The sequence below is a fragment of the Vidua chalybeata genome, chromosome 9, assembly GCF_026979565.1.
Source record: "Vidua chalybeata isolate OUT-0048 chromosome 9, bVidCha1 merged haplotype, whole genome shotgun sequence".
Lineage (NCBI taxonomy): Eukaryota > Metazoa > Chordata > Aves > Passeriformes > Viduidae > Vidua > Vidua chalybeata.
The window spans coordinates 21,255,234-21,270,433 of NC_071538.1; the positions used below are offsets into that span (position 1 = coordinate 21,255,234).

General features: G+C 37.9%; 1 protein-coding gene across 3 annotated transcripts in view; it reads left to right on the forward strand.

Annotated features, from left to right (window-relative positions):
- Nucleotides 1-2: 2 nt before the first annotated feature.
- Nucleotides 3-15,200, forward strand: part of RPAP2 (RNA polymerase II associated protein 2) — a 48,890-nt gene continuing 33,692 nt past the window's right edge. For all 3 annotated transcript variants that reach the window (XR_008432233.1, XR_008432234.1, XM_053949905.1), the window contains exons 1-10: nt 3-78; nt 929-974; nt 1,739-1,853; nt 2,536-2,634; nt 3,700-3,765; nt 4,992-5,080; nt 7,281-7,316; nt 8,181-9,117; nt 9,427-9,521; nt 11,758-11,838. Coding sequence is in view for 1 of the 3 variants with exons in the window: in XM_053949905.1 (XP_053805880.1) it covers nt 30-78; nt 929-974; nt 1,739-1,853; nt 2,536-2,634; nt 3,700-3,765; nt 4,992-5,080; nt 7,281-7,316; nt 8,181-9,117; nt 9,427-9,521; nt 11,758-11,838 (1,613 nt within the window). In the remaining 2 variants the exon portion in view is untranslated. The remainder of the gene's footprint in view (nt 79-928; nt 975-1,738; nt 1,854-2,535; nt 2,635-3,699; nt 3,766-4,991; nt 5,081-7,280; nt 7,317-8,180; nt 9,118-9,426; nt 9,522-11,757; nt 11,839-15,200) is intronic.

Consider the following 15,200-nt stretch of genomic DNA (forward strand, 5'->3'; position numbering starts at 1 on the left):
GTGAGAGGTCGGCGGGCGGAGCGGCGCTGATGGCGATGATGGCGGCCGGGACGGGCAAGTCTCGCCGGCGGCACGCAGGTGGGCGCCCGGATCCGCGCTCCCGCCCGCCTGGCGCTTTGGGCTCTCCCTGTGACCCCAGACCGGCACAGCGGCGGAGTCGCCCAACCCGCCGTGCCGAGGGGAGCGGTGGGCCGGCCGTGGTCGGCTCTGTGGGACTCTGCCGGGCCGGGTGCGGGGCCGTGATGAGCGGTGGGCCGGACGAGGCGAGGCCGGGACCCGCCGTCCTCTCAGGCTGTGAGGGGCCGGCCCGGCCCGCTCTGAGCGTCGGGGATGGGCTGTGACGGCGGTCGTGCAGCTGGTCAGAGCGCTGAGCCCTGCCTAGAGCGCTGCGTCCTTGCCGGGTAACAGCCCGCTATCTCCCGTGCCTGTTGCCCTTGTCAGACGGGAGCAGCTGCGCGGGACTCCCGTGTCGGAAGCTGGGTCAGGGCGCCGTCCTGGGCGGCACCGAGAGCGGCGAGAGCGGCTCTTTGTCGGGGTGCCGGCGTTGGACCTGGCCTGGGGCAAAACCCTGCGGTGGGGCAGCTGTGGGGACGGCAGTGCCGGGGCAAAACTGGGCTTTACCGGCTGGGTAAAGAGAGACGGCGGCTGTGGCTGGCACAAAATTATTGTCGGAATTTTATTCCTTTTTTTGTGTATACAGAACATGGTGAATGAGAGTATGAGAAGCGTTGGGCCTGTCTGTTTTCACACTTTTTAAAATGTGTCTGGTTGCTGAATACCAGCTTACTGAAATCACAGCCATTAAAAACAATAATAAGAAATTATCTTGGTTGTGCTTACAGTTTAGAGGTTTTCTTATTTTTCAGATTCCAGCATCTTCTGCTGTTAAGAAAGTACACTAATTTCTATATGTATATTTGATTCTTAGGAAACAAGCATTCAGCTGCTCAGAAAAATGAAGATGCTGCTCAAAGGTATAATTTCTGAGGAATAATATGTGATATTTGTGTTGTTTTGCCTCACTTTGAAATTGCAGTCTCTGTGCTGCAGAGGCTTTGCTTTCTCAGAGTACCACGATTAACTTCAGTAAATCACCAGCATCAGCATCATGTAGGACATGTTTGGAGTGATGCTGTGTAACTTCTAATAGCATTTCTTATCTGAGCATTGTGTAATATACCAAAAGTTTGTAATCTGACATCCAAAATTGTATTTCCTTAGTCTGTAATGCTTGCTTTTTGCTGTCGTAACTTCTTTACATACCTGTCATTTATAATTATTTACATTAAAAAACACTCAGGAGGAGGCATTTGTTTATTTTATTCCTTCTTTTACTTTGTAACCTCACACTCAAGCCATGTCCTAGTTCTTTTTTTTTTTCCCATTCTTCATGTCTTACACAGTTCCTTTTTTCCTGACAACATTGCATAAATTGTCCCAGGTTCTTTGTCCAGCCAGTTCTGGATTTCCCTCTTGCAAGAAAATTTGTGGAGTGTATTGCACTACAGTGAGAGTCAATACTTTTCTTGACCAGCAAATAAAGCAAATCAATATAAAATACATAACCCTTTGTAGTTGTAACAGAAATACTAGTCCAGTTACTTGTTGCTTTGCTTGGCCAACAAGGTGTGATACAGAAAAATGTAAGATGTATTTCAGAAAAAAAGATTAAAATACTATTGGAAAATTGTTTATGGAAGTCTGCCCTCTGTATCATTCAGTGTCTGTTCTGTTACAGGAAAGCAGCTCTGGAGGCTGCACTGAGAAACAAGATTGAATGTGAGAAAAAAGCATTGTCAATTGTTGAGCAGCTCCTGGAAGAGGACATTACTGAAGAGTTCCTTCTAAATTGTGTAGGTGTTGCAAGTTTTTCTACTGTTTTGTATCTTAGTGTGGTATTTTTTACCAGTTTTTGGAACCATTTGCTGCAGTTAAAAATAGCCAAACCATTGATTCCCTCTTGTACCAGCTCTGATAACAGTTTCCATATTTTTAAGGGTTCTGCAGTGAAAACATGCCCTAGTTTTGCAGGACTGTGTACATTAATGAATCCTCACTCTTTTATCACAGCCTTTGTTGATACCCCTGTGGTTCTGGACTGACAGATCAACTGTAAAAAGTTAGGTTTGCATCATACTGTCTGTAAATCTACACAAAGTCTCTATAAAGCACCACAGTTATCTGGCAGCAGAGTTTTGCTGCAATGGTGTGATGATTACTCTTGTTAAGGTTGTAAATAGGCTGATTAATAGGCGTACAAAACACATAAATAGAGGGAAATTACAGAAATAGGTGCCACACTAGAGGCAAAACTATGCAGGTTTTGTATATGTAAAAAATAAATGCCCAGGTCTGTTTTCCTTCTCTCTTTACCCTTTTACCTTTTCTACTGTGTAGATTCTCAATGTTGTTTATTAAACTTAATAGATAGCTGTTATAATATTTAAGATATTTATATGCTTAAGAGATGTTTTGAGTACAAAAACTGGTAAGTTTTCCAGTATCTGTTGTTGAACTATTTTCTTGTCATTTTAGGGAAAAAGTATTACTCCATCTCACTACAAAGACGTTGTTGATGAGCGATCTATCATCAAACTGTGTGGTTATCCTCTATGTCAGAAGAGACTGGAAAATGTAAGTTGCTTTTCCTTAATGCGGTTACCAAAGGAATCCTTTCACAATTTTTATTGTCTTGCATTTCTTTTCAATTTTAAACTTAGAATATTAAGCACAGATTACTGTCAAGTAAGGAGCCAGACATTATGTAATTCCATTTCAGTATAATCCTTCTGAAGTGAAAGGTGAAATTTGATCAGTAGACAGCAGTTCTTGTATGACAGAATCAGTTACTGTATGATCAGAATCACAATCCATGTATCTGTTCTGACAGGGATAAAGATGAACAAGTGGTGGCTTCATGGCCTTCGTTTGTGAATGGAAAAACTTTGAAATCTTGTTCTTCTCTCAGTGTAGCAGCAGATGTCTATGAGAAGGATTAAAGTGAAAAAACAATGCAAAACAATACAATGCAGGGATATTATTATGTGAATGCATATATATCTGCTATGAAAATGTATGTCAACTGTGTCAAATGAAAGTCACCCCTCTTTAGGTATGATGCGTGAGGGCTTAAGCAGAACTCAGAGGTCAGTTAGATAACCTGTGATGTAATACCAGTGCTACACATGAACACATCTGAAGACATTCTGCTCATGTACAAAACAATTTACTGTTTTGAACTTCATCTATTTGCACAGGTGTTCATTTCAAAACTGTTACAGTTTGCATAAGTTCATCTGGGTTTGTCTGGGTAGTGGTAGGGGTCTGACAGTTCAGTCTCATATGCTTATAAATAGATCTGGATTAAGGAAGGACCTGTCTGTAATTGCTCAGCACTTACTCATGAGGAAAGCTTCTGCCATGGCAGGCCCATTGTTTTTTGTTCAGCGCTGTTTTTTTTATAGTAGCTGTGGACCTACCTTTTGCTGATTAATGAGATGTATATGATTAAAGATAAACTGCCATTCTTACATCTGAGAAAGTGCAACATGAGAAGAATTGAGAGAAAAGGTGGTTGTAATATGCAATTCTGTTAACTACAATATATTGCACATACCCAAATATGTGAATTAAGAATGAAGTTTTCTCTGTAGTCATGATGGAACTGAGAGTCTTGCTGATTAAACTATATTATTTTAGGTGCCAAAGCAGAAGTACAGAATTTCAACAAAAACGAACAGAGTTTATGATATCACTGAAAGAAAGGTATGGTAACAAGTGTATTTCTAGAATGTGTTTAATGGTGGCAACATCAGAAATGCATTTTGTAACAACATTCATATAGTGGCTTGATTCAGAGGCAAATACGTTTGGTTCTTATGAAAATAATTTTCACAAACTGTTGAAAGTTTCTGTGCATTTCACTTCCTAGATGATACCTTTGGTGAGACAAAATGTATGTTTTCTAAGTTTAAACATAAGATAGAAAGTTTTACTTGGATAGCTGTTTGAATGTGGCACAGCTGATCTGTTATAGGCATTTGTGAAGAAATGTTCTTTATTTTGCTCCAGCATAGTCAGTGAGCTTTAGTAGGGTTAAAGTGCACATCCTTTCCAATTGCTAAAGTCTGCAGTAATGTAGTACAAGTTGTATCGTACATATCCCTTAGTGTTCTTTTTTGGGGAACATTTAGGTTTCTCTTTTGAGGACCTTTCAACTTAAAACTTAACTCTTCACAAAATGTTTCTTTCTGGAAGCATATTCAGGTGTGGTTGCATAAAAGTCATCTTTGCAATTTCACAAGATACACAATCACCTATAGGCATGTAGACACTAAATTGTAACATAAATGTTTCCAGTTAGAGAACAAATTTCTTCAGTGTCACTAGTATGCATTCCTTTCCTCTGATTAAAACTCTGGGATACACAAAATTTTAATAATTGCTTTCATGAGCAATCAGGCAAGACTCCAACAAGAAGTGGGATGCTTTGTGTTCTTCCCTTGTGATGCAAGTTTGAGATCAAATTTTCAAAGATGCTGCAGATTTTTAGGTGTTGTTCTAAGTATTACAAAATACCGGGTTCTGTTGCTAACCAAAATTTTCATTATTAAACATCTGAATTTTATTGTATGTCTTTCAAGCTGTATGAACAGCATATTGGGTTCCTCTTTGAACAGTTTGATTAGTTGGGGTTGTTTTAAATTATTATTATATAGAATCCAACACTGGTTTGCTTCTCAGTGTGTAATAAAAGTGCAGAAAGCAGAAAAATGGGGACGAAAGAAGCAGCTAAATGTGGTTTGTGCAGAATGGGATAGACCTATTTGATAGGCTGGGTTTCTCAGGTGAACTAGAAACCTGCCCATAGGCTTGAAAAGAAACATTTATTGGTACTTAATTTTACAGGCATTAAAATAAATTACTTTTGTGCCTTTCTATGTATTAAAGTTGGCCTCTAGTTGTGTTTTCTTGCTTTCTCTCATTGCCAGTGCTTTTGCAGCAACTTTTGCTATAGAGCATCTAAATATTTTGAAGCTCAAATTTCCAAAAGTCCAGTGTGGATGAGAGAAGAAGAAAAGTAAGTATAATCCTATACACTCATTACACCATTTGAGAATATTATTTCTCTATGCATCTGCAATGGTAATTAAGAGCTGCAGCACATCAAAATGATTTGGCTGAAGCAGAGGTAGCTGATGTTAATATGTTAGCTTAGCATGGTGTTTGTTTTAAAAGTGTTGTAGCTATATGGATTACAGTAATTGGCATGGTTCAGTACTACTCTCATCTACATAGCAGACGTGACCATGTTAGTTTAGAGGGCAGACTAGTCAGAAATAATAGTTAACGCCTATTAACTTTAAAATGGACTGACTAGGATTGAATTTTAAAAACAGGTTGGAATAATCTTACTCTCTTACAAGAGATTTTCTAATTTTAGCATAGCACTTAGCATTGATTTTAAGCTTAGACAATGAATGCTTGCATCTGAAAGCAGTCTATAACATGAAGAAGTTTTATATCCAATCTAAATTTGTGATTGCCCATTTCTTGTTCTTCCTGCAATACACATTTTGGAACAGTGTATTCAGTCCATGTTCCCATCTGAGGAAACACGGGCTTGCAAATAAACAGTGGAGCCAATGGGTGTCACTGTTGAACAACAAAGACTGGCATAGAGAATGTTCAGCAAATTTACTCAGCTTTCATTCTCTAAGACACTACTTCTCATAGTCTCCTGGGTTTCAACAAAAGAAACTATCTGGAGTTATATGTGTCATATGAAGTATATGATCAGTGAGAGAAGAGCTTTAGAGCAGCCTCATCAGATCTGAGGTATTCTAGTAGGTAAAACTAGATTCATCATTAAAAGTTTAAGTTTACCAGTGCTTTTGAGGTATTGTTTTGGTGTCTTTAAGAAAAGTGTTTCTAAAATCTCCCTTTATTCTTCACATGAAAAGTGTATTGTTCTTTTATGCCTGACATAGGTAATTATTTATTCTGGGTGGTGGTGGGGAGGCAGTATTTTCAACAAACAAACAAACAAACAAACTCCCAGACAGTTCTTGGCGAGCTACACCTCTTTGCACAACCACATACATGTGCACACACTGATACATACTGACATGCTAGAATATTTGAAATTCCTTTGACAGAAAAGACTGCACCCTCCACTTAAAACTCCAAAGAAGAATTATATGGAGCTAGTAATTTAAATCACTCTGTTATCACCTTTAGTTTCCAAATTCAGTTTATTGATATGAGTGGCACAGCTTTCCTACAGGGTCTTTTACATACAGAAAGGTGTTAGTACACTGACTTGCATTTAGTGCTTGTTTAAAAGGTTTTCTTTCAGTCATAGGATACGTGAGATTTTTAACATTTGGTATTGGATAAGAGGAATAGGACTGTCATGCTGCCTCATAACTGAAGGAGATTAATTCCAAGTACGGCTTTGGAAGGAAACTCATCAGAATTTGTTTAGTAATACTTTTAGTTTCTGGAAACCTTTGAAAACAGGTTTTTTTAAAAGTTATATTTTTTAAAAAATATAACTTGATAGCCTAATTTTTAATAAAGTAAAATTTAAAATAAGTAAAAAATCATGAATATTCATATTTTTTACATTGATTGGTACATTTTCCTGTAAACAGCCCAAAATTGTCTTTACTATAGGAACCTTAGGATCTATGAGGATCTTGGCATGTTCACTTGTTTGAAGAAGAGACCAAAGGGTGATCTGAAAGCAGTGTAAAACTAGCTGAAAAAACTTAGAAAGATTACAAAGCCAAACTATTCTTGGTTGATGGCCACAGATAATCACATCAATGTTTCAGGTTAGACATTTGGAAAAATATTGTACTAAGGTTATGGTGGAATGAAACAGGATACTCAGCAATATTTTGAAATCTCCATGTTTGGAGGTTTTCAAGATTTCAACTTCATGAATTTTTGGCTGACCTAACCTAGTGCTGGTGACAGTTTCATTTCAGGCAGGAGATCAGACTAGAGCCTTCCAGAGGTCCTTTCTGACAAACCTTTGTGTGACTTTGTGGCTCTGTTAAATTGTTCACTGTAACAGCCTTGTGCTGCAGGCACACGAGTCACGCTCCCTGAACACATGCACAAACCTGCTCTTGCTAGCTTTGCTTTGAACAGAGGGTGTTGGACTAGATGATCCTCAGATGTCCCTTCCAAACTCAATTCTTTTAGTATTTATGTGTATTTCAAGAGAATAAATTTAGCAGGAAAGTGTTCATTCTGTCTTCTTTTTCCAGACCACCAGACATAGAGCTGCTGAAGGAGGGACGGAGGTACACTGAACAATTTCTTTTTGTTGTTAGATGCACTTATAGCTAGAAATTTTAGCATCATAGCAGACGCAAAGGGAATCTTTGATTTGTTGTGTTATAAAAAAGACCTTACCAGAACCTATGCAAAGGTTTTTTCCTTTGTGATTCTAACCCAGCAAATTTGATCTGTATGATTTACTGTACAGCTGCTCTTGGATTGTGTGTCTTAATTGAGCCTGTTGAAATCTGAAACAAATACACTGTTTGTACTTTGAATATTTTATGCCATTTATTCTTTATAAAGAAAATTGTGCCAATTATATGTGATGAAAGCTTCTGTACTTCTTAATTTAAAAGGTCTATATGAGCCAAAATGAAATCACGCTACTCTGTCATCTTGCTGTACCTCGCTGTGCCTTGTGCAACTTTGTTTGTTTTCTTTTCCAATGCGTTGCCATTAGGTGGCAAACTTATATATGCTGAAACAGCTCAGCTGTCCCCCTGATTTAAGAGTACTGTATTCCTATATATGTTAACATGCCTGTCTTAATTTTAAAATTGCACTATTCATGATGCTAAGTCTGACATTGTTCTGCTGTCTTTAATAATATCTTGTTTATACCATTCTTTTCTAACTAACAATCATCAGCTGAGAACTCACTTCTCTAAATAGTCTCTATACTTGTCATTTTGATTATAGAATAGTACAACTCTTAGAGTTCAAGAAGACTTTTAGATGAATACTTAATGATTCTTAAAGTAAAAAATTACACTTCTGCTATAAGGGGGAAAGTGCTTTGTTTATCTTTCTTACATGAGAATGAAAAGCTATTGCAGATAAAAGCCATTTCTTATTTCACTGATGACTTGTGTTTTTTATTGTAGTGGACGGTCTGGAGAAGAGGTGAAACTCCGTGATGAAGTAATTAAAGCATCTGACATTGAAAATCCTAGGATATCTTCAGATCCATGTGAATCTGGTTCTCATGACACAGCCAGTGACAGCAGTACTGATACTGAACAAGGATTTATTTCTTCTGTCCTACCAGGAAGTCAGTCAACTTCAGCCAGTTTTACACAGCAATTGCACAGAAAAAGCATCCTCAAAAAGAAGCATGCTCAGGAAGTCCATACCAGCCCTAAAACTGAAGATGCAGATGTAGTAGAAGCCACTGAACAGCTATCTCATTGTAAATTAGACACTCAGGAAGAAAGACATGCTTTCTCTGTTCATAATGAAGTAACTGCACCACCTTCAGACAATACTGCTCCTGGGACATCAAGTGCTTCAGAAATCTTTGAAAATACATGTGGATCACAGATAGTTTTTCTAGGTGTGAGCAGAAGAGGAGCAGAACATCTTAAAAGAACACTAGCTAAGTCAACAGAACATAAAAACCCTGAACTGAGGCATGCAGTTAATTCCAAAGGCAGTTTACTAGAAGTGCTTAGGCAAACACTTATGGAATGGAGAACTGAGGAAACTTTAAAATTTCTCTATGGCCCAAACTATACTTCTTTGTGCTCATCAGAATGCATAGCATCTGTCAACCAGGAGACTGAAGAACTTGATGAGGATGACTTAGATACACCTGATGATCTCAACACTGTTGGTGTAGGGGAGTCTGAAAACAGTTTGAACTACTCTTTACCTTTCACAAGCTCAGGTGGAATAGTTAAGCCTGTGCCTAGTTATGAAAGGTTAAAAGAAGAAACAGAGTTCCTAGAACTCCGAGTAAAAGAGTTCTATAAAGGAAGGTGCATCTTGGCTGAAGAGGCAGCGACACAAGCACAAGCAGGGGAACATCCAAGCAAAGACAAAGTAAGTGTCTGTGTAACAGTGTGGAGGTTGTATGAAGCCTGAATAGACCTTCAAAGAATTAGTACTTTGTTTCTATCATAAGTGGATAAATATCTCAAATGGAGAAAAAGAAAATTCCGTTAGCTGCATACTATATGTTGTATCAGATTATGCAAGTGTCTGCCCATTAAAAAGTAGTTTGGGGTTGGTTTTTTTCATAGATAAGAGTTATTTAATGTTTAAATATTATTGATTATTTGTGACTTTCTTGATGTACTGACCTCAGTTAAACACTAGGTTATAGCTGTTAAAGTTTCTTGTCTAATACAGGATGATCAACAGGAAGATCTCACCTTCCCACTTGTTGATTCAAATGCACAAATGCAGATTAGGAAGCGAATCGTCCTTGAAAAACTGAGAAAAGCGTAAGTACCCTTTACTTCGGTGAATGTCAGTCTGAAGTTGGTGCTCCTTTATCATTGTTTTAAGTAACAAACACATCCAAGGATGGGTCTGGCTCTTTCTAGGTGGCCCTAGTCATAACTTAAGCCCATTATTGCCCTAAAGGACTTACTTATTTCTGCAACAGTCAGCTGTAGTGCAGTTGCAGGTGCCAGTTTGCAAAGTTTGTAGGTGCTAACTGCTTAAGTTTAGACTGAAAAACTTGAAATTGAGAGGAGTTCAGATATTTGTCTTGTACATTAAGCATATTGTTACTTGTAAGCAAATCATTGTAATTGTTTAAGCATAGGTCTTACAAAGAGAGAGTTTCTAATGCATGTTTGGATGGCTGGTATCAGTATGCCCCTAGCTATAACCACTAAAGGCCCTCAGAATTGGATCTTAAAACTTTCCAAACATCAGACCTTCTTCACATACGTAAAAGGGCTTTGGAGTCACACAAAAGAGATTAAGGTATTTCTGATGTAGCTGTTAGAATTACTAAATTGTCAAAGTTGAGAGGACCTTGAAAATATTCTCATTGTCAAGGCAGTGCAGATAAATGAGTATTTGAAGGTCATGATTCTGTTGTTTTTGGTAGGGATATTTACTTTTCTGTCATTGTAGTTTGTGTTACCTAGCCAAACTAGGTTTTGCAGTCTCGGGGTTCTGTGGTCAAGATGACCCCGAGATCATAAAAAGTCTTTTCCTCCCAGCCCCGGAGCCAAAGAAGAAGTCCAGATGCGTCGGTTTTGCTGCTCAAGGTTGTTTATTTTCTCTTATTTATCACGTTCTTTCCCTGACCTAAGCTCTGTCTAGCAAGTCGGTCGTCACATTCTACTCTAAACCAATAAAAAGTGTCACCATCACAGTGAAAGATGGAGGACAAGAAGAAGGAGAAGAAGAACAAGACGCACCCAAATTCCTCCATCTTGCTTCCTGAACCCCATTCTAAAAACCCCAAAATTCTACTTTTTCACCCTGTGTTACATTAACTCAAACTCTTGTGACCTGTAAATCTTCACACAAAGTTGGCAGTTTTTTCCAGAGACTAAAATCGAAGCCAGAGGTGTTCTTGACTTCGTGCCAAGGTCTCCAAGCCCCCTGCCAGGGTCTCGAGACAGCCAGGGCAGCCAGAGGGATGTCCTGAGTTCCCACATTGCAGAAGCCTTTTTTTAACTTAAAAACCTTACAACCAACCACCTCATCCCTGCCAAAATAAAAAGAAAATCCTTTCTGTTTTTCTCTACCTGCACCATGTGGATAGGCCACAAACATGGAATTACACCATCCCCCAAGTGTCTTGTCTGTAAATGTCGATTTACAGTTTTAAACTTCCTGAGCTGATGCAGTTGTTCTGTCACAATCAAGAGATCATTTTTATTGTGATAAAGCAAGGAATATGCCCAGCATCATAAGAATCCTTGTGTTCAGTTTTTGTAAAACATGCAGTCTTCCAGAATACTGATGCAGTATGGGTTAAGTGCATATAAATGCAAATCACTAGATATTCAAATGCAAGAGAATTTTAACTATTTATTGAGTAAATAGAGGCAAAAGTTTAATCCTAAATGTGAAAAACAAAGGATATTATTTCCATCATTTGGGAATCCTGATAGCTAGTTAAAGAGTATATGCAGTTTTTGTGGTCTATCCTTTTTATGCACAGATAAGTAAGGAGGAAACCTGTCTTATTCTCTCTTTTGAAATTATCTGGTAACTAGATTTCAATTGTCAAGCTCACAGTGGACTGACATTTCTGTTGCATCTGTGTGAGTCTGAGGTTAGCAGGTATATTATGTGTGAATACCTCATTTAGACTTGCAGTTTCCTTTTGTGTTGTTATTTTTGAGCCAGGTAAATATAAATCTTCAAAAAATGTGTAAGGCCTGTAGTTCTAATCCTCATAATTGTAAGAGTACTTTTTCAGAACTGAAAGGTGAAAATAGTAAGTATATGTTTGTAGAACTATGTTTAGATCTTCGCATTCACACAGAACTAGAGCTTCTTATTTTTAAAAACAAGTGGTTGTGAAGATGTTGGCCCAAACAGCACACAGAGAGAGCTGAAATGAAAACTACAGGACAGGACTGATCTGCTGCACAGAAGTCAGTCTTTTTTCCTTTTTACTAACCTTGATACGCTTTGGTGGAAGTCCTACTTCAGAAGAAATGAGAAAGAGAGGAAAATGTATATTGACTGGTGTCTTTTGCCTTCTAGATTATCTGCAGTTTTGGGCCCTCTTCAGATTGCTTCAGGTGATGTTTACACAGAGCTAAAAAATCTTGTCAAAACTTTCCGGTGAGTATTGGTCTTTACTTAGATCAATTTACTTTATAAATTGATGAATTAAACATGCTGTTGAATGAATTTGTGATTTGGGCACAGAGAGGGCCCTTTTTCAGATTTGCCCTCCTCTTGCTGTGTGTTCATGTAGGTAATGTCATGTTCCCTGTGGACTAACAAGTCAGCCCTTTCCCTGCTCCTGACAGTGGCTAGGTCACCAGGAGTATTTGTAGATTTTTAAAATCTAGGCCAGTGGTCTCTGGAGGATGCTGGTGAGTCTTTTAAAGGTTCTGCTACCTCGTCACCTCCTATTAAGTGTGAGTTTCTGAGATCTGTCCCTTTCTTTTGCTCTAGCTCCCTGCAGCTGTGCTAAATGGTTTAAATCTGATTAATAATTTTTACCACTAACTTTTAGAGTCAGTCAGTTGGATCTGTCTTGTTCCTGATTTCAAAGGGAAGTAGATCTAGTGAGCACTTTCATCACCACAGATGAAGTTTCTGCTTCAGTCAGTAGGACTAAAGACAGTATTTGGAAACAGTGAGATAAAGAAGGAGGGAAAACAGAATAGTAACTTCTCTGAACATTTTTAGGTTTTCTTTGGGAGACAACTCTCATAACCTGGACCTAGATTGTGTCCTGCATCCTCAAGTATTGTCAGAAAAAGAGCAGTAGCAGTTGCTAACTGTGTACATTGTCACTCTTGAAACGTCCTTCCCACATCCTCAACCTGCATGAGTTTTACATGTAAATTTTCCAAAACTCATTCATGTAGCATTTGCCACAAGGAATCTGGGATTTGGTGAATAGAAACCCAGCTCTACCCAATTTCTTATGATTTGCACCATGTCTGGAAGGATGCCACCAAAACACAGATGTCTCTGTGCAAGATTTCTTACTGTGGAAGATTCTCTCTTCCTTTCTGGTAACGCTGTGCATGATCTCTTTTAAATAAAAATATTTATACTATTTGAATTTGTTTCTGTGACTGCAGTCTTTTAAGTTCTGACACACCTTTTATTTTAACAACACCACTGAAACCAATGAAAATATTTTTGCATATAGTGTATAGATACCTATTGTTTGAGTAAGATCTTTGTGTCTTAAAACAGTTTCATTGCTCTGCAGTCTAAATGCTTAATAGTCACTTTAGCTTATGGATTGATAAAACTGGAGAAACTACATTTGGTGTCTTTCAAACTACTTTTTTATGATTGATTATCTAAGAAGGCCCGGAAGTTCTCAAAAACAGAGCTTCTATTTTAAATTATTTTTGCTATTCAGAGACAATGGGGCATGAATATAAAGTTTTCAGTGGTTTATAGCAAATGAGACTTGAAACCAAAATAGACTTCTAAAACAGATACATGTATATTGTACGTATCTATACACACATGTGGGTTTATAGAATAGAACCAAATAAAATTTATTTGGACTTTAACCCAATACCTGGTTCATGCAGCAGTAATCTATCATAATTTAAAGGGCTCCTCTAATCTGTTTTGATCTCTTAGATAACACTTTGTGAGTTTATTTTTGTGTTGTTTTTGTCAGGAATTAAGTTGAAGGTAATGGTAGCAACTTCTTGGGGTTCTCCTACTGTGAAGATCTGCTTAGAAATTCAGAATTCTGGGTGGGGGATGGTTAAGATATTTGTGGGCACTATACAATAAAATTAAAAGCCTTAATATAATGTATATCTCAAAATAATGAGTTTTATTGTCACTGATAGCAAAATAATACAAAAATACAGGAAATGGGCAAGAATAAAAACCCTTTGGGCTCTTTTTCTGTCTTGCATTACTGGTGTGGTAGGGTCTGTTGGTACACGAGCTAGCTCATGGATATTAAAATGCAGGCATAGATTTGAATCTCCAGTTGGTATGTAGGTTTAAGTTTATTTAATATTAGTAGTCTCTTAAGTTTTGGATTGACTGCTTTGGCAGGAAGACTTGGGATAAATTTTAAACGGTATTTGTATTTACAGGATATAGAAATTCAATTGTTACTTTCTTTGTTAATGTGGTTCAAAGGCTTAATGACAATGGAGGAGCATTGATAAATGCTTGTGCTCTTTCCTGCTTTTTGTACTGAAGATATTTCAGGCTGAAGAGCTTGCCAGAAAGGGTAATAGATAAAACACATGGCTGTAGTAGAGCTTAGCTGAAGAAGGGTAAAAGAGCATGTGGTGAACTAAGCAACAACGATTTTCAGCTCCATTGGTTTTTAAAGGAACACTTGCAGTTCAGCCTCCTTTGGGCAGCATTTATTCAATCACCACTGCTAAGAAACACACTAGAGAGATCTCAAGAGACATTTTAGAATGGTTAGAGCTCTTCCCAAACAAAGTCCCTCAGTGCCTGTAAGCTTTTGTTACGAAAACTGAGATCTCAAATAATTCTCCAGAGTGTGTAAAGGCACTTTGTTAAAAGATCAAGAGAAAATTAGCTTCTTATATATAAATTGAGGATAAATTAATTTTGAATGTGTGGTTGGGTTTTTTGAAGGCATAATACTTCATTTTGAAAATAAGATTCCATCTGTATTTTATGGTTGTATTTTAATTCCCATTATGGAGCTTATCATTGACATTGAATTCTACCAATGAATCAGGTGTGAGATGTGTTCAAGACTTCTTGTTACAACTTGATTTTATCATGTGTCCAAGACAGTCTTTTAGATTTTAAGTATGTATCATGAATATATGTTGTCTGGTATATACACTTATTTATTCCTATTTTACCTATTACCCTTGTTAAATGGAATTTTAAGTTCTGGGTTTCAAGTCAATCAGTAGTACTTGGTCATAGACAAAGTTCTGTGTGGAAATAGGGGAGTATCAGGATGTTAATGATGTCTTCTCAATTAATTAGGCTTTTCTCAAAAGAAGCCTAAAGTTAAATGGTAACTTATTTTTGCTGGTTGTCATCAAACTAGATGATACTACAGTATGTAAATATGTTGCTGTTTTCCAGGAGGTAGAAAAGCTGTCTTTTATGGTTAAATTGGTCTAGTTGAAACCTAAAAATCCAATATATGTTTCAGTATTTGCCTCTGCTGCCCTGGGTTAGTTAAACTTCACTCATCTTAGTGCAAGTTTTGGAAAAAATACTGGTAGCTGAGAGCCCCTAAAGTCACAGCTTTGCATCCTAATGCCATGAAGTCAGTTTGCAGATTTACAGAATGGACAGATCCTTGAACTGCAGTTACATGTGCCCATACTTGGGAATCTGGATGTAGGAAGGAGAGGCTGCTGCATTTGCAAAGATGCTGGGTTTATTATTTTTATTTACTCTGGATTCCTACAATTTCCCTATTGGAGTTCCCTTGCTTTGCAGGCTGGCCACTAGTCAGTTATCAGGAGGTCATTTGAGATGGA